The 19901-nt window shown below is 36.3% G+C and overlaps 1 protein-coding gene across 2 annotated transcripts in view; it reads left to right on the top strand.

Annotated features, from left to right (window-relative positions):
* Positions 1–19901, top strand: part of AEBP2 (AE binding protein 2) — a 96037-nt gene that overhangs the window by 20829 nt on the left and 55307 nt on the right. For both annotated transcript variants that reach the window (XM_086713953.1, XM_025930567.2), the window contains exons 2-3: positions 2015–2222; positions 9946–10053. In XM_086713953.1, the coding sequence (XP_086570079.1) occupies positions 2015–2222; positions 9946–10053 (316 nt within the window). The remainder of the gene's footprint in view (positions 1–2014; positions 2223–9945; positions 10054–19901) is intronic.

The raw sequence follows: 19901 nt of genomic DNA, 5'->3' as shown, positions 1-19901 counted from the left end.
CATTTTTGCTAGCTCTTTTTAAATGGGTGCATTGGATGTTAGACACTTTTTTTTTTTTTTTAAGTTTATGTATTTATTTATTTCAAGAGAGAGCCCTAGCAGGAGAAGGGCAGAGGGAGATGGAGAATCTCAAGTCGGCTCCATGCTCAGCTTGCAGCCTGACGTGGGGCTCAAGCCCATAACCCTGGGATCACTACCTGAAATCAGGAGTCTGACGCTCAACTGATTGAGCTACCCCCAGACACAAATCATTTTTACTTTAATAAGTTAAACTTTATTTTGACTCTTACATATAAGCAAATGAAGTTGTGATTATAGATAAATGTTCTTATTTTTAGATGGTGTGTGCTGAAGTGATTGTGGTTGAAGTATCATGTTTGCAACTTGGAGATGATTGAGAAAAACAAATTACATATAGCAAGTAGGACAAAATGTAAATTAAAAAAAAAAATTTATTTTAAGTGATCTCTATACCCAACATGACACTTGAATTCACAACCCTGAGATCAGGAGTCGCAGGCTGTACCGACTGAGCCAGCCAGGTGTCCCCAAAATGTAAATTAAGTTCAAATTTATGTAACTTTTCTGTGTCTTTGAAATTTTCTGTAGTAAAAACTTGGGAGTCGGGAAGCATACTCCTTAAAAGTTAATATAATTTTCATAATTTATTGGTACTTAGATTGCAAGCAGATAAATAAATAGCTTTTGATGGATTTAATGTGCAAACATTCTTACTGTTGAGCCCTCTGGTTGAAGCTACTTTCCTGTAGTCTCTGTTGGGAAGATACTGAAAAAAATTGTTTTAATGAATTGCTTTTAATTTTTTAAAAATTTTATTTTTATTTTTATTTTATTACAAATTTTGTTTATTTGTGAGAGAGAGAGAGATAGAGTGTGAGCGAGTGAGGGGTAGAGAGAGGGAGACACAGAATCCGAAGCAGGCTCCAGGCTCTGGGCTGTGTCAGCACAGAGCCCGATGCAGGGCTTGAACTTTTGAACCTTAAGATCATGACCTGAGCTGAAATCGGATGCTTAACCGACTGAGCCACCCAGGCGCCCCAAAAAGATTTTATTTTTAAGTGATCTCTACATCCAGCATGGGGCTTGAACCTACAACCCTGAGATCAAGAGTCAGATGCTCTACTGACTATGCCAGCCAGCCGTCCCCTTAAATGAATTGCTTTTGAAAGGAAGGCTTTCATTTCTTTCTTTTTTTTTTTTTTACTTTTATTTCTACTAGTATGTAATTTTCTTAGTAAATAAAAGGGTCACTAATATGTTATACTTTAGTGAATAAAAAATAAAAAAGATTGGCTTTTTCAGTCCTTTTTTTGTGGATAGAGATTAGCAAAAAAAAAAAATTGAGGTCTAGAAAAAGACATTTTATTTGGACTTTGGTAAAATTGGAGAAACTTTTTATTGCACCCAGTTTTCTCTCTTCTGCTTGTTTATTTAGAAGGGAAAATATTGCACAATTTCCCAACTTCTTTGAGATGGAGAGAAGTAGGATATGACAGCAGTTGTATTCTTAGATTAGTGAATAGAGGAAATGATTATGGATTAACAAGTGATTTGCAGAATTGTAAACATACTCTTGGTTCTGAATTATTTATAGCTGGACACTATAACTCTATTACTTTATTGTGCTTCTCAGAACTATGCAAGGGCTGAAATTTGATGAGCTGTATGTATGGGGTGTGTGTGTGTGTGTGTGTGTGTGTTTGCTTTGCTTTCTGTAGGTTATAGTATTGAGTTCATGTCTGCCAAAAGTTACTTAAATTATCCCATATCTGGTTTTGAGATACCAGCATTTCTTTTTTTTTTTTTTTTTGCCTTGATTTGCACTTTATTGCCAACTAAATGATTTCAAAGCAGTGTTGTTTTCTAATAGAAAATATGGTTTAGTATGCTTTGTATGGAGCAGAATGTCAAGTAGTAATCTTAATTAAGTATAAGATCATATTCATGTTAGTGAATTTCTAGGAATAACACAGCCTTTTTTCTTCTTTTGTAGCATAAGCAGTACTATAATGGATGTAGACAGCACAATTTCCAGTGGGCGTTCAACTCCAGCAATGATGAATGGACAAGGAAGCACTACTTCTTCAAGCAAAAATATTGCCTATAATTGTTGTTGGGACCAGTGCCAGGCTTGCTTCAACTCTAGTCCAGATCTGGCAGATCACATCCGTTCCATACATGTAGATGGTCAGCGAGGAGGGGTTGGTTTTGTCATTTCTTTTTTTCACTCCCTGTTTTCATTAGTTTTATTAATTTGTAATTGCTAGCTAGGCTTTTTTTTTTTTTTTTAAGTAATTTGAGATTGTTTTTACACAGGCTTTATTTTTTTCAATTTTTTTTTCATTTATTTCCCACATAACTTGATAGGATCAAATGAACATATGTGTTGGATTTTAATTTGCTCTTAGAAGAGATTAGACTTTCTAAAATACAGTGCGAAGAAATTCAGTTTTCTAAAATACAACGGTAATATTAGACTTTCTACAGGATTAGTATAAACAGTTCTGTTAAATGACGGCTTGCAGTCATTATTTGTGAATGAGAATTGATCATCTTTTCCCAGGTCTTAACAGAGCTGGCTTAGATAGGAAGTTCTGGTTAGTGAGTATTGACCTATACCTTTTTAGGAATAAATTTAATTATGTCAGTCTATATAATTTTTATTGGATAGTGATTTAAGAGCTAAGCAAATTAGGTGAGTCAAAGTGTAATGAATCAAAGTATTATAATGTTACTTACAACTTTTTTCAATTTTATCTAGGTTTGTCTTGAATAGTTAACCGCACTTTAGTGCACTTTCCAGAAATTAATGTCACATTGTTAAGTACAGATAATCTTTAGGCCACATATTTCCTATCAGCTTGCCATCACTGTTGAGATCTACTGATACTAAAATGGTTTAGGATCATTATGGTTTAAGTGAGTGGGTAGCTGTTTCCAAGGTTGCATTGATAGTTAGATTGCATTGATCTTTTTCAAAACATGCAACCATATAAGCACCTCTCACGTTGTAACCAGTGGTATTTGTGCATTGAAATCTTTTAAGAAATCTTTGCCGTTGTCACAGTATGTTGTAATGTATCAGCAATTTTTTGATTACTGAAATTTGATAAGTAAATACTTGTCTTACTAGATTTGAATTTTGTGATGTCTAGGTAGACAACAGATAGTGTATTAAAGAAATTTGCCCATCGTATGGTATTTTCACCGCTTAACCCAACCCAGCTCAGTGGTTAGGTTACTTTTGTAATAGTCTTTTTTCCCTGCTTACATATATCAGATTTTTATTGTGACCTATGTTAACCAAGTTGGTTTCCTAGTTATTATAGAGTTGTTTTTTGTGAGCCAGTGCTTGATATCATTCGGTATATATCACTAAGATAGTCTTTTGAGCCATGGCATGATGCTTTTTTAGTCACTTGATTTAGCAACTATATATAGGATCATGAACTATGTAGAAGGTTACTGAGCTTCGTGTAGTAGGTGTGGGAAAATCTCACATTTCTAAGTCTTAGATCTTACACATTGAGGAGTTGGTACATAGCCTTATGAGAATGTTTTCAGCTCTTTAAGGATCTACAGAAGGAATCGAGGTGCAGACTGAATCTATCATGTAGTCACGGCAACTATATTTACCTTATGTCATAGAGCAAGGCATGAAGTCTTGGTATTTCTACAATAAGTATAAACTTGTTGAAATGACCCCCCCCCCGTGTCATTTCTCAAATACTTACTCATAAAATTACTTTATTAAAAATAGGATTCTCTGGCTAATTTTAAGCTTAATGCTGTTTTGACCACAGAAAGGAGGCCTGATCTTTGAAGGACATTAATTGCTAAACTACAAATATTAGAGAATAGAGAAAATACACTCAGATTATTTTTACATATCAGTCATTGGCCTATAGATCAAGCTTTCAGTCTGTATACCGATGAATGAATGAAAGTTTGAAAACTATGTACAACTATGTAACAGGAAATCTTGATCTGGTTTTGTGCTTAAAATAGAGTGGATGTTGGTTGGGACATCTTTTTTTTTTTTATGGCCTCTTTGAAGGGAACTTTAAAATAATAAGCGTTTTTAAGTGTAGAGTTCATTGACGTTAAGTACGTTTATATTGTTGTACAACCATCATCACTGTCTGTCTCCAGAATTGTTTAATATATCAAACTGACATCTGTACCCATTCAACAATAATTCCCCATTCCTCCCTTTCCTCAGCACCCCAGTTCTACTTTCTGTCTTCATGACTTTGTTCTAGGTACCTCATACACCTGGAAAACAGCTGATTTTCATAACATAATTTTTGTTTAGATTTCTTATCTCTTCTTTCTACCCCAAGTGTTAAACTGTCTTAATGGAACAGAAGCAAATGAGGAAAAAATTGGTAACTCTAGAGGACTTTATGCTTCTACTTACTAAAAGTTGACGGTTTTATTGGAGTAGTATGTTAGCAAGATCTGAATACTATATTAATTCCTGTTCTTTTTCTCATCCCACTCTAATCTTCACCCTGGGAAAACAAAACCATCATATAATAGCTTAGAAACTTCTCTCTCCCCCCATCCCCCCTTTAAGCTTTTTATATTTCCATGTCACATGGACTTTAATTATATTTGGAGGCTGAAATTGGGTAGAGTTTGGGTCTTCGTTGACCTTTTCATATATCAAAGTGGGTAGATTCTTCTATTTCAAAAGTTAAGCTAACCACTTAAACACCAGATTGTGAGTGTACCTTTTTTTTTTAATTTTTAAAAAATACCTTTTTAAAAAAATGTTTATTATTTTTGAGAGAGAGACAGCATGAGTGGGGGAGGGGCAGAGAGAGAGGGAGACAGAATCCGAAGCAGGCTCTAGGGTCCTAGCTGTTAGCACAGAGCCTGATGCGGGGTTCAAACTCACGAACTGCAAGATCATGACCTGAGCTGAAGTCGTATGCTTAACTGACTGAGCCACCTAGCTGCCCCAATTTTCTTTTCCTTTTTCTTTTCTTTCCTTTCCTTTTCTTTTCTTTTCTTTTCTTTTCTTTTCTTTTCTTTTCTCTTTTCTTTTCTTTTCTTTTCTTTTCTTTTCTTTTCTTTCTTTCATGTTTATTTTTGAGAGAGAGAGAGTGTGCGTGAGTGAATATGCCTTTTAAGGAAGACTCATGAAAGTACTTTTTCCTATTTAAAACACTAAAAGAGGCAAAACATTTTTTAACTTTTTTTCATTAGGTATAATAGAATCGGGTTCTGGGGTCATACTTCTGTGCATGATTGGATTTCAAAAACTAGAATGAGGTATTTTATTAATCATATTTCAAATCCCAGTGTCCTATTCATATACACTGAAGTCTTGGTAAGCAGGAAACTTTGTCTTCTAGGATTTCTGTGGTTTAGTAACATCCATTAGTGTTGTGTTCTTTCCGTCTTAACTATTTCTTATTAAAAAAAAAAAAACAGATTTGCCAGAAAGAAACCTGTTTGTGTTTCTTGATGCTCGAGTTATTTTACACGTGTCATTTTATTAAGTTCATTTTTGTGTATGTTCTTTGGTGTGTTTGAGGGCAGAGGGCCTGAAGGAGATTTTGGGGAAGGGATGGTAGGGTATTATTCAAAGGCTTGAATAAGATCAATTATCTTTATATGTTACATAAAATGACACTCAGGGTTAAATTGGAATGAGACTAGAAAGTGAAATCAATCTTAGGAGGTCACTTTGAGTTTTGATTGCCTATCTGATAGCTCCTAAAACATGCATGAAATTGGTCATAGATTTTGTAATAAAGGAAAAATACTTAATTCTTGTAATTTGAGTGTTCTATTAAATATTTTTGTCCTCTGTTTTATTAAATTTGTCCTCTGTTCTTTTAACAGAGAAAATTGAAAATGTTCATTTAATGTGGCTAAAAATAATAGGATATAAAATGATAGCTGTTGTTTTAGATCTTGGAAGAACAAACTGATTAGAAACAATAATTACATGTAAAAGGTATTTTATTTCTCTTTTGTTCGCATTTTGTAAAAGAGTGAGCTGGGTTTTTTCTAAGTAATATTAAAGCTTGGGGTGCCTGGTAGCTCAGTCAGTTAAGCATCCGACTTTGGCTCAAGTCATGACCTCACAGTTCATGGGTTCAAGCCTCGTGTTGGGCTCTGTGCTGATAGCTTGGAGCCTAGACCCTCTTCACATTCTATGTCTCCCTTTCTCTCTGCCCCCCACCCTCAAAAATAAAATAAAACATTAAACAAAAAAAGAAATGAAAGTTTAAGGGATCCATAAGAATCATCCAATCCCTTCCTGACTTTAGATGGTATTATCTCTTGCTTTATACAAAATCTTTTTGTATCATTTTACTGCAAAAGGAATCTAATTCCTTAGTAAAGCCAGCCCCTTCCCCCACTCCTGCATGTAAATTATATTGCCTTCTGGCTCTATTTAGAATATATTTGGCTGATTTTAATTTACCTTACTACTAACTGAATTTTCCTTATGCATACTTAGATTCTGTCAGGTTACATTGCATTTTTTTTTTGCAGTAGATTTTATAATTTACTTACAGAAAATTTTAATGGATCATTTGCACACTTTAGTGTGAAATGTTAGTGACCAGATAAGTACAAGTATCTTTATACTGTCACACAAGCTGTCAAAGGTGTAGGCCATGAATAACTTCAGAAAAATACGTTGCTGCATTTGGTCAAAGAAATTGATGAAAGTGAAGAACACTTAACACTACTCTTGGTTCTCAGGTTTGTACCAGTCTTTTCCATTCTGGGCATTTTGGAGGAGTTGCCTTAAAGTTGACAGTTTGAATGAGTGAGGATTTCTGAAGGACTTCTCAACAGAAAGCCCAAACCTATAAAATTGAAATTTTAGACCTCTACATCTTTTGTTGGGTCATTGTAAATTTGAAGATTCTTTGGTAGTCCAAAAATATTCTGATTTAATTTAGTTTAGTTTAATTTAATTTAATTTAATTTAATTTAATTTAATTTAATTTAATTTAATTTAATTTAATTTAGTTTTGTTTGAGAGAGAGCCAGGGAGGGATGGGGGTTGGGGGAGAAGGAGGGGAGAGAGCGAGAGGGAGAAAGAAAGAAAGAGAATCCAAAACAGGCTACACGCCCAGCATGGAGCCTGATGTGGGTAACCCTGAGTTGAAATCAGGGAGTCGATCGCTTAACTGACCAAGCCACCCAGCCACCTCCACAAATATTCTTTTAATAACTGTGTGTTTTGATTTGATTTTTAAAGATAGTTTGGCAGAAAAATTTATTTGGTGGCAGTTATTTTGAAAAGGGGCCTCCAGTGTCTAATATAAACCCAATTTTTCTGTTAAATAGTTTAGAGTATCATCTTGCATTTTCATTGTATTTTGGAGTTAGCAAATGTGTGCTCGTAGTGTCTGTTTGATGAGAAAGAAAATAGACGCTTAAAGAAATGATTCTTCCAAGATTACAAAGCTGCAAAGTATGAAAGCTCTGTATACAATTCAGGTCATTTACTTTGTGCTATTTTTGTTACATCTAATAACCTAATATAAGTCTGTCTATTATGAGAGACTAGACTATGTACCTATGTGCCTCAGTATTCTGATTAGTATAGCTAGATCTTAATTCATTTTTTTTTTAGAACTTAATTCATCTTAAGGTATTATAGAGGAAGCATGATAGATTTTATGCTTGAATAATTCCTTTCACATTTGGATTAGATTCCTGTGGTGTTTGGTTTTCAGAGTTAATTTTTACAATGAAGAAGTTTCTAAAAATTGATTATGAGAATGTTTTTCATATATTGTGCATCTAAAAACTCTCAAGTTTGAAGAAAGACCCTTCTGTCAGATTTTAACTCTTTATCAAAGGGTGTCCTAACATAGATTAGGGAAAGAAATTTAGCTTTTAACAGTTTTGTGATTTTTGTGGATCCATGGTGTGGAGTTTTAGTGCCTGTTTTGTCTTTGTGCAAGTTTAGTGCTTCCTCTCCCCCTCTCTCCAAACCCCAAAATTATTTTCTAAATATTTCACCCCAGTATAGCTAAATATAGTTAGCTTTGGTCTCTTTACACTTACTTCCATTTCCTATAAAATTCATTAGGTTGAAGGTTATGGTTTTTCTTTGAACCTGAAGGTGTTGCTCTAATAGCGTTACTAGACATTATTTCATCTAGAGTCTGGACCATAACTACTCATCTTGAAGGCTATTATCTGGTGGAATTACAGTCTGCCATTGTCTCCATATTTGTGTTTATTTCTAGGAAAAAAAAATTGCTAGTCAGAGATTGTTGTTTCTTTCACATATAGTGGTTGGCTAATGTAAGGGGCAGTGTTTGAATATTTATCTTCTTGTTTCTTTGAGAGTAACTCAGCACAGAGGTTACTTAAGAGTTAAGACAACAGAATTCTTCACTGTTTTAAAAATTATTACATAAATGACGGTAGATTTGTTTACAGTTACTTTAATGCATCTCTCTTTATGTGGTATGGCTTGTGAGAGAATTTTAAATCAATCTCTGATTCCTATTTATTGCTTGAAAATTTAAGATTCAGAGTTGTCAGGAAGTTGATAGATAGCACTACTGATTATCTGCATGTGATTATTAAACATTATTGAATTAATTTCCACAACACAATTCATGTAGTTTTGAAAACATATTTTCCTTTTTTTGGATTCATTTTAAAAAGTAGCTTTGAATTCTGGGAACTTGTGGAATCATTTTGTAAACACAAACTAGGGTCAAGGATTTTAAATATGAAGGAGGAAATGTTTTGATTTCTATGTCTGTTTAATTAAAAGAAATGAGCCAATTTATAGAGGAATCAGGATACATGATAACTCTATAAACAGTCATATCAAACAGCAATAGCAGTATTGCCTTGTTAGACCTATCTAATATAAAATGACTTTGGTTTTGAGTAAAAATTCAGTTATTTTAGACTGTTGATTTTTCTAGGCTTTAAAAAAGGTTTATTTTAAACTGTTTAATGATGCTTCATTTTTGCATGTATCTTCATTCTATTCTACATGTAGTATGTTACAGTCTTGAAAGTATGGCTCTGTTTATAATTACTCTTCCCTTAGAAAAGAACAGAGCTTATATATAAGTGGCTCTTTGAAGGCTATAACTACAGTGGATTCAGACTTCTTTTACTGGTGTTGGGAAGCAATTTTAAATGTTCAGTTTGATGGAAATACAATCAGTTAGAAACTTGATATGTCACTAGTAAGAAGATGATAAAGATTAGATTGTTAGTTAGACTGGTATTTTCCAAACCCAGTCATACTCAATTACCTGAATCCAAGAATGTGGATCTGTTATGATAAACAGCTTATGCCCATTGCTTTTACAACTGTATTAATTTAACATTTTGTATTAGATTTTGTTTCATAAGATAATGGGAAATAATTTTTAAAGAATAGAACAGTATAAAAATAAGTATTAGCATGCATATGAGAATAAGGAATCTAGAGCAGAAAATTTTAACTTAGTAATTTAATTTCTATACTCATTTTCTGACATTCATCTTCAGAGATTAATATTTGAGTATTTTGATTTATTTTCATTATTTCTTTATACCATTATATTTTCCTGTTATAAATAATACATGTTAGTTCCCTCATGCAGTAAATACAAAATAATGGTGTATAGTTCTGGTTCCAAGGGTATATTGTTAATATTTTGAATTTTGCCTTCTGAGTGACACTTTGGGATTGGTTTTTCAGTCCCCATTGAGGGAATTGGACAGCAGCCTTAAGGGGAAAGGGTTGACACTGTGCTTTTCATACTGGAAGTTCAGAAGTTTAACTATGTTAAGCATTTTGATTGACTCCTACATTAATGGCTCTTTCTGTCAGTTAAAGACTTGCAGCATGTTCATTTGAACATACAAGGAATAAAACTCTGTTGAAATAAGTGATGAAAATTATTATGGCTCTTCTTTTAACAGGTATTTGTTTGCTTATGGAAAGGTTGTAAAGTATATAACACTCCATCAACCAGTCAGAGTTGGTTACAGAGGCATATGCTGACACACAGTGGAGACAAACCTTTTAAGGTAAGTAAGTATATGAGTTGTTTTTAACCTTTAGTTGATGTATTTCTTTGAAAAATTTTTTTTAAACGTTTATTTATTATTGAAGGACAGAGAGAGTCAGAGCGTGAGCAGGGGAGGGGCAGAGGGAGAGGGAGACACAGAATCTGAAGCAGGTTCCAGGCTCTGAGCTGTCAGCACAGAGCCCGACGCGGGGCTCGAACTCACAAACTGCGAGTTCATAACCTGAGCCGAAGTCAGATGCTTAACCGACTGAGCCACCCAGGTGCCCCTGGTTGATATATTTCTTAATGGGCATATTTTTGCCCTTCTAGCAATGTTTAAAAATATTTCTGTAGATACATGGAATTTAAAAAAGCAATGGAGGTAAAGATAATTTAATCCAATTTGTAAAATTTGGAGAACAGAAAAAAGTCACTGGAGGGTGGATTGAGAATAGCTAATGGGCAGACCTGTTTGAATGCATGTCTTTAAAATTGGTGGCTTTTAATACCTTGTGATGTGTGTTTTCACCGCTATAGGTTTCAGCCTTTTTATTAGCAAACAACACTGATTATTAATAATTCCAAAAAGTGAAATTGTACAACGTTAAGGAAATTGATTGCTTTCACTCAGGTTTGAGGTCATGGTACTGAGTTTAGTTGTAAATTACTGTGTCAAATAGATGTATTCTGAAAAATTGTATGAAGAACCAGTTCTGTAAAAACCGTTTTTCCATTTATCTTCATTAAAAATTAAACAAAATATTTTGGTTTGTAATTATGGAAAGCATATACCATAGAGGTTAAAAGTTTGTGTTTAGAAAACTTTAATAGCTGTTAAACCCATAATTTACTGGTATGTAAATACCGTGCCAGAAACTTCCCTTGGGTTTCATTAGAGAAGGAGGTAATTCTTATGGAGCTGCTTTTTAAAAAATTAGTTTATTTTGAAAAGACAATCTTTAACAAGTTAAAAAAAATTTTTTTTTAAATTTTTAATGTTTAATTTTGAGAGAGAGAGAGAGACACAATGCCAGCAGGGGAGGGGCAGAGAGAGGAGACACAGAATCAGAAGCAGGCTTCAGGCTTTAAGCTGTCAGCACAGACCCCAATGCGAGGCTCAAACTCAGGCACCATGAGATTATGAGCTGAGCTAATGTCAGACTCTCAACAAACTGGGCTACCAGGCGCCCCAAGTTGAAAAAAATTTTTAAGGAAATTATTTATGTAGAGAAATCTTGCTCCCTTTTCTTCTTTCCTTCTTCCCTCTTCCTCAAATATGTAACCACTGTTACTAGTTTCTAGTGAATTCTAGTATTTCTTTATGAACCAATATATGTAGTTTCATTCTTCTTTCTTACACAAAATCCAGTAAACTATATACCGTCTGTACTTTATTTCTAACTATTTTTTTAAAATGTTGGTTGGTTGGTTGGTTGGTTGGTTGGTTGGTTGGTTGGTTGGTTGATTTTGAGAGAGAGTGAGAGAGAGCGTGCACAAGCAGGGGAGGGTCAGACAGAGAATCCCAAGCAGTCTCTACACTGTCAGTGCAGAGCTGTATGCAGGGCTCAAACTCAGGAACCGCGAGATCATGACCTGAGCCAAAATTAAGTGGGATGCTTAACCGACTGAGCTACCCAGATACCCCTGTAATTTTTTTTTTTTTTTAATGATTTTATTTTTAAGTAATCTCCATACCCAGTGTGGGACTCAAACTCAAATCTCTGAAATCAGAAGTCGCATGCTCTACTGACTGTGCCAGCCAGGCACCCCATATACCTTATTATTTTTTTCTTTAATCAACCTTTTATTTTAGAGCAGTTTTAGATATACAGTAATATTACAAGGATTATAAAGTTCCCTTATACCCTATGCCAAGTTTCTCCCACTGTTAACCTCTTTCTTGCATGTATGTGTACCTTGCTTTTTAAACTTACTGTATTCTAGAGATCTTTCTATATTTGCTCCTAGAGAGTATTCTTTCAGTTTATTTAACCAAATTTGTATAGACACTTGGGTTATTTCTAGTCTTTGGCTATTATAAATAGTGCTGCAGTGATAAATCTTGGAACATACGTGTCATTTTGTACATGTGTAAATATATATGGAGGAAGAATTCCCCGAAGTGACATGAGTGGGTGGATCAAAGGCTATATAAGCATTGATGATTTTGATAAATCTTGTCAAATTGCCCTCCTTAGGGTTTGTGTCCTCATCATCATTGTTAGAACGTCTGCCTTCTCAGTAGCTGGGCTAAGATAAGAAGGTGTTCTCAAACTTTTGGATTTTTGCCAATCTAATAGATTAGAAATTCCATCGTTGTGTAGGTTTTTTTCTTGTTTTCATCCTAATGTAGTTTTAATTTGCTTCTCTTTCATTATGAGGAAGTTTGGGTATCCTTTTTTCTTTTTCTTTTTTCTTTTTTTAATGTTTGTTTTTGAGAGAAACAGAGGATGAAGAGGATAGTGGCAAAGAGAGAGGGTGACACAGAATGCGAAGCAGGCTCCAGACTCTGAGCTGTCAGCACAGAGCCCGATATGGGGCTCGAACCCACTAGCTGTGAGATCATGACCTGAGACGAAGTCAGATGCTTAACTGACTGAGTCACCCAGGCGCCCCTGGTTATCTATTCTTATGTTTAACTATTCGGGTTTATTTTTCTTTCTTTTTAATTTTGTCTATTTACTTTAAAATTTTTTTTTAATTTTTATTAAGCAAGCTCTGTGCCCAGCATGGGGCTTGAACTCATGATACTGAGGTCAAGAGTCTAATGCTCTACTGACTGAGGCAGCCAGGAGCCCCTCTTTATTCTTTTTTAAATAAATGATCTCATTGACCTTTCTGTTGGCATGTGGGTCTTATAACTTTAACACCCTAGTCTTTCTTGGGGTCTTACTATAGATCCTACCCCTGGTATGTTCTGGAAGTGTATGATCTGGGACAGTTTTTAAACTTCCCATTAAGATGTAGCTAGTAAGAATAGTTACCTCATGGAGCCATACAGTATGTATCCAATAAACATAAGAGATTATTGTTGTTAAAGTGAAAGAATCATTTACTTTTTTACTGTATTTGTATGTGTTTTTCTTTAAGGCAGCAATCCTCCTGGTTGATTGTGATGTGCAGATTGATTTCAAAGCCTGTCAAATGCTTTTTTTCTCCCAGATCCTCCTTTTAGAAACTGTAGAAGATTCCCATTGGAGAGGGGGAATGAAGTTGTCTTTAAAAGATAAAAGTTGGGGCGCCTGGGTGGCTCAGTCAGTTAAGTGTCTGACTTTGTCAGGTCATGATCTTGCTGTTCGTGAGTTCAAGCTCCACCTCAGGCTCTGTGCTGACAGCTCAGAGCCTGGAGCTTGCTTCAGACTCTGTGTCTCCTTCTCCCTCTACCCCTCCCACCACGTATACTTTTCTCTCTCTCCCTCAAAATAAATAAACATTAAAAAAAAAAAAAAAGAAGTTAAGGAGTATGAATTAGTGAGGCATTGTTCTGTAAGTCATAGGAATCATTTAAATTCAGAAAGCATTTATTGATATCTGTAGTACATGGCAGTGTGCTAGGCACTTTGGAAGCAAGGTAAATAAGATCTAAATTTAAGTAATGAAATGTTTTATGTGTTTTAATAGTGACGTATGAAAGGTTCTATGGAAACTTAGATTAGGTATCAATTAAATACTATAATAGGGACTGTGGAGGAATAGTAGAAGGTAAGTGGGAGTCAGCTATAGAAAGAAGGTCATGAGGTGATGATGTTTGAGGTGAGTCTTTTTTTTTTAAAGTTTTTACTTATAATGTATAATAAAGTGTCTTAAGTATACTTAAGTGTTCAACAGTGTAAAGATATGTTTCATATGTGTGTATGCACCTGTGATGTATGCACCTGTGTCACCACCACCCTGATGAAAAATATTTTTTAGTAAAATAGAATTTCTTTAATGACCCTTTCCAATCTATTCTTCTCCTGTCCTCTGTTTTCCCCCGCAGGTCATATTATGATTTTCCAGTCTATTCTGTCCTCTGTTATTCTCCTCAGGCCATATTAGATTTCTGTCATCTGGTTTAGTTCTGGCTGTACCAGTTTATTTATTTACATTTTAAATGGTTATTTATTTTTGAGAGAGAGAGGGAGGTGGAGAATCCCAAGCAAGTGCTACACTGCCAGTGAGGAGCCTGACACAGGACTTGATCCCATGAACCATGAGATCACGACCTGAGCCAAGATCAAGAGAAGGATGCTCAACCGACTGAGCTACACAGGCACCCCAGAATAGGGCATTTTTAGCTTTGGAAATGACAAACTCTTCTCCAAATTGGTCATATTATTTACATTTCCACCAGCAGTGACTTAGAGTTTTTAGTTGCTCTATCTTATATTATCAAATGTCTTTTAATTTTAGCCATTCTGGTGGATATATAAGTGGTATCTCATTTTTGCTTTCATTTTTATTTCCCCAGTGAATAATGATGAGCACATTTTCATGTGCTTATGGCTGTTTGAATTTCCTGTTTTGGGGAAGTGCCTATTTGAACCCATAAACCATGAGATCATGACCTCAGCCAAAATCAGATGGCTTAAGTGACTGAGCCACCCAGGCGCCCCTATTGTATAAATTTTTATATATTTTGGATATAAGTTCTTTGTCAGTTATATGCACATCCCTTCTGTGTTTGGTTTCCTAATGGGATTTTTTTGAAAAAGTTTTAAATTTCAATGAAATCTAATTTATCAGCTTTTTTTTTTTAAATATATGAAGTTTATTGTCAAATTGGTTTCCATACAACACCCAGTGCTCATCCCAAAAGGTGCCCTCCTCAATACCCATCACCCACCCTCCCCTCCCTCCCACCCCCCATCAGCCCTCAGTTTGTTCTCAGTTTTTAAGAGTCTCTTATGCTTTGGCTCTCTTCCACTCTAACCTCTTTTTTTTTTTTTTTTTTTCTTTCCTTCCCCTCCCCTATGGGTTTCTGTTAAGTTTCTCAGAATCACATAAGAGTGAAACCATATGGTATCTGTCTTTCTCTGTATGGCTTATTTCACTTAACATCACACTCTCCAGTTCCATCCACGTTGCTACAAAGGGCCATATTTCATTCTTTCTCATTGCCACGTTGTACTCCATTGTGTATATAAACCACAATTTCTTTATCCATTCATCCGTTGATGGACATTGAGGCTCTTTCCATAATTTGGCTACTGTTGAGAGTGCTGCTATAAACATTGGGGTACAAGTGCCCCTATGCATCAGTACTTCTGTATCCCTTGGGTAAATTCTAGCAGTGCTATTGCTGGGTCATAGGGTAGGTCTATTTTTAATTTTTTGAGGAACCTCCACACTGTTTTCCAGAGCGGCTGCACCAGTTTGCATTCCCACCAACAGTGCAAGAGGGTTCCCGTTTCTCCACATCCTCTCCAGCATCTCTAGTCTCCTGATTTGTTCATTTTGGCCACTCTGACTGGCATGAGGTGGTTTTGATTTGTATTTCCCTGATGAGGAACAACATTGAGCATCTTTTCATGTGCCTGTTGGCCATCCGGATGTCTTCTTTAGAGAAGTGTCTATTCATGTTTGCTGCCCATTTCTTCACTGGGTTACTTGTTTTTCAGGTGTGGAGTTTGGTGAGCTCTTTATAGATTTTGGATACTAGCCCTTTGTCCGATAAGTCATTTGCGAATATGTTTTCCCATTCCGTTGGTTGCCTTTTAGTTTTGTTGGTTGTTTCCTTTGCTGTGCAGAAGCTTTTTATCTTCATAAGGCCCCAGTAGTTCATTTTTGCTTTTAATTCCCTTGCCTTTGGGGATGTGTCAAGTAAGAGATTGCTACGGCTGAGGTCAGAGAGGTCTTTTCCTGCTTTCTCCTCTAGGGTTTTGATGGTTTCCTGTCTCACATTCAGGTCCTTTATCCATTTTGAGTTTATTTTTGTGAATGGTGTGAGAAAGTGGTCTAGTTTCAACCTTCTGCATGTTGCTGTCCAGTTCTCCCAGCACCATTTGTTAAAGAGACTGTCTTTTTTCCATTGGATGTTCTTTCCTACTTTGTCAAAGATGAGTTGGCCATACGTTTGTGGGTCTAGTTCTGGGGTTTCTATTCTATTCCATTGGTCTGTGTGTCTGTTTTTGTGCCAATACCATGCTGTCTTGATGATGACAGCTTTGTAGTAGAGGCTAAAGTCTGGGATTGTGATGCCTCCTGCTTTGGTCTTCTTCTTCAAAATTCCTTTGGCTATTCGGGGCCTTTTGTGGTTCCATATGAATTTTAGGATTGCTTGTTCTAGTTTCGAGAAGAATGCTGGTGCAATTTTGATTGGGATTGCATTGAATGTGTAGATAGCTTTGGGTAGTATTGACATTTTGACAATATTTATTCTTCCAACCCATGAGCACGGAATGTTTTTCCATTTCTTTGTATCTTCTTCAATTTCCTTGATAAGCTTTCTATAGTTTTCAGCATACAGATCTTTTACATCTTTGGTTAGATTTATTCCTAGGTATTTTATGCTTCTTGGTGCAATTGTGAATGGGATCAGTTTCTTTATTTGTCTTTCTGTTGCTTCATTATTAGTGTATAAAAATGCAACTGATTTCTGTACGTTGATTTTGTATCCTGCAACTTTGCTAAATTCATGTATCAGTTCTAGCAGACTTCTGGTGGAGTCTCTCGGATTTTCCATGTACAATATCATGTCATCTGCAAAAGTGAAAGCTTGACTTCATCTTTGCCAATTTTGATGCCTTTGATTTCCTTTTGTTGTCTGATTGCTGATGCTAGAACTTGCAACACTATGTTAAACAACAGCGGTGAGAGTGGACATCCCTGTCGTGTTCCTGATCTCAGGGAAAAAGCTCTCAGTTTTTCCCCGTTGAGGATGATGTTAGCTGTGGGCTTTTCATAAATGGCTTTTATGATCTTTAAGTATGTTCCTTCTATCCCGACTTTCTCGAGGGTTTTTATTAAGAAAGGTTGCTGAATTTTGTCAAAGGCCTTTCTGCATCGATTGACAGGATTATATGGTTCTTATCTTTTCTTTTACTAATGTGATGTATCACGTTGATTGATTTGCGAATGTTGAACCAGCCCTGCATCCCAGGAATGAATCCCACTTGATCATGGTGAATAATTCTTTTTATATGCTGTTGAATTTGATTTGCTAGTATGTTATTGAGAATTTTTGCATCCATATTCATCAGGGATATTGGCCTGTAGTTCTCTAGCTTTTATTTTTTATAGTTAGTGCCTTTTGTATTGTTTAAAAAATTTTTGCCTACCTTTAGTGTGTGAAGATGAGGAGGCTCTTACAGAAAAGCTGAGTTTTATTTTATGGTTATAGGAAGATCATTTCAGGTATATATTTAAATAAATTTTCATCCTGTAAAGTTTACCCAAGTGTACAATTTAGTAGTTTTTTTTAGTGTATTCATAGTGTTCTGCAACCATCACCACTACTTAATTGTAGATGGAAGTGCCTTTGGGAGAAAGAAAAGGAGACATAAAAGAATGAGTGGACTATTTAGGGAGTAGTATGTTTCATATCTATAGATGGTACTTTATTGTGGGAATTTGAAATATTAAAACATTTTTTTTTAAGTTTATTTATTTTGGGGGGAGAGGGAGAGCACAAATAGGGGAGGGGCTAGAGAGAGAGGGAGACACACAATTCGAAGCAGGCTTCAGGCTCTGAGCTGTCAGCACAGAGCCCAGCATGGGGCTCGAACCCACGAACCGTGAGATCATGACCTGAGCCAAAGTTGGACAATCAACTGACTGAGCCACCCAGGTGCCCCTTAAAAAGTTTTTTTGAAGTTTAAATTATTTGTTTTGAAAGAGTGAGAATCCCAAGCAGGCTCCACCTTGTCAGTGCAGAGCTTGACATGAGTCTTGATCTCGTGAATCATGAGATCATGACCTAAGCTGATATCAAGAATTGGATGCCTTGATCTCATGGTTTGTGAGTTTGAGCCCCACAACCCCCACATCGGGCTCCCTGCTGTCAGCGTGGAGCCCTCTTTGGAGGGCTTTGGAAATGGAATATGTCTCCTTTGGAATATGTCTCCTCTCTGCCCTTCACCTGCTTGTGTGTGTGTGTTTTCTCTCTCTCTCTCTCTCTCTCTCAAAAATAAACAAACAAAAAAAGAGTTGGATGCTTAACCAAGTGAGCCACCCAGGCACCCCTGAAATATTTTCAGACCTAGTTCTGTAGACTGGTGAGCCTGGACTATCTAGAAATTAAATGTATAAGCAATTGGTTTCATAAGTTTTTCATATTGGGATGCCTGGGTGGCTCAATCAGTTGAGTGTCCGACTTTGGCTCAGGTCATGATCTTGTGGTTTGTGGGTTCAAGCCCCATGTCAGGTTCTGTGCTGACAGCTCAGAGCTTGGAGCTGCTTCAGATTTTGTATCTCAATCTCTCTTTTCCCCTCCTCCATTTGTGCTCTGTCTCTCTCTGTCTCTGTCTCTCTCTCTGTCTCAAAAATAAACAAACATTAGAAAAAAGTTTTTCATATTGAATGTTTGAGTATTTGTTGTATAATGAACAAGATGAAGGTAAGGGTCAGAAATAATCATGATTAGCAAAGGCTTTAATGCTACTTTGTGGCTTGCACATTACCTACATATTTTATTGTATTACCTATTTTAACTATCTCTTAAAACAATTCTGTGAAGTAATTACTGTTTTGCCCTCGTTTTATTTATTCATTTTTAAAGGTTTATTTATTTTTGAGAGACAGCGTGAGTGGGGGAGGGGCAGAGAGAGAGAGAGGGAGACACAAAATCAGAAGCAGACTTCAGGCTCTGAGCTGTCAGCACAGAGCCCAGTGCAGGGCTGGGACCCATGAACTGGTGAGATCATGAGCTGAGGTGAAGTCAGACGCTTAACCTACCGAGAAAACCAAGCGCCCCTTATTTTATTTTTTTAAAGTTTATTTATTTAAAGCAAGCAGGGAAGGCAGAGAGAGACGGAGAGAGAAAATCCCAAACAGGCTCCGCAGTGGTAGTTTTAAGCAGCCCCGTGTTGGTGTCGATCTTATGAATCGTGAGATCATGACCTTCCAAAATCAAAAGCCTGTTGCTTAACCGACTGAGCCTTCCCAGGTGCCTGCCCTCATTTTATACATGAGGAGATTGATGTTGGAAGAGAAGAAATATTTTCTTTTTTTTCTCTCAGTTTTGGTTTATTTTGAGAGAGGGGATGCAGGGGTGGGGTCAGAGAGAGAGAATCCCAAGCTGACTTCACACTGTCAGCACAGAGCCCAATGCAAGGCTCTAACTCACGAACGGTGAGATCATGGCCTGAGCCTAAACCAGGAGTCAGACCCTTACTCAGCTGAGCCACCCATGCGCCCTGAAATGAAATATTTTCTAAGGTCATGGGCAGTTAGTGGCAGATTCAGGACTTCAGAGGTAGTATAAATCCAGGGTCTGTGTCCTTAACCATTTGTACTCTGGTAATTTATAATGCAGAATGGCTTTGGTGTAATATATGTATTGTATATTTGTGTTTAGATTACTGTTATTACCTCTCACTGTATGTTAGCTTGGAATTTGATTCTAAGGAGTTTGCATTGTATATTTTGGCCTTTTTCATCGTGTTTATAATATGCTTTAAGCATTCACCAAAAAAAATGGTTTTATTCATACCTTAAAAAAATGACAGTGTGGCTGCTCTACAGTTGTGCTTTGTGTGTGGATAATTGATTAAATTACCTTGGGGCACCTGGGTGGCTCAGCAGCATAAGCCCCTACCTCGGCTCAGGTCATAATCTTATGGTTCTTGAGTTTGAGCCCTGAAGTGTGCTGCTCTCTGCTGTCAGTACAGAGCCCGCTTCAGATCTTCTGTCTCCCTCTCTGTCTGCCCCTCCCTTTCTCTCTCTTTC

This window comes from Puma concolor, chromosome B4 (genome assembly GCF_028749965.1).
Source record: "Puma concolor isolate L17-30 chromosome B4, mPumCon1.1.hap2, whole genome shotgun sequence".
NCBI classification, from domain to species: domain Eukaryota; kingdom Metazoa; phylum Chordata; class Mammalia; order Carnivora; family Felidae; genus Puma; species Puma concolor.
This window is presented reverse-complemented; position numbering and strand designations above follow the sequence as displayed.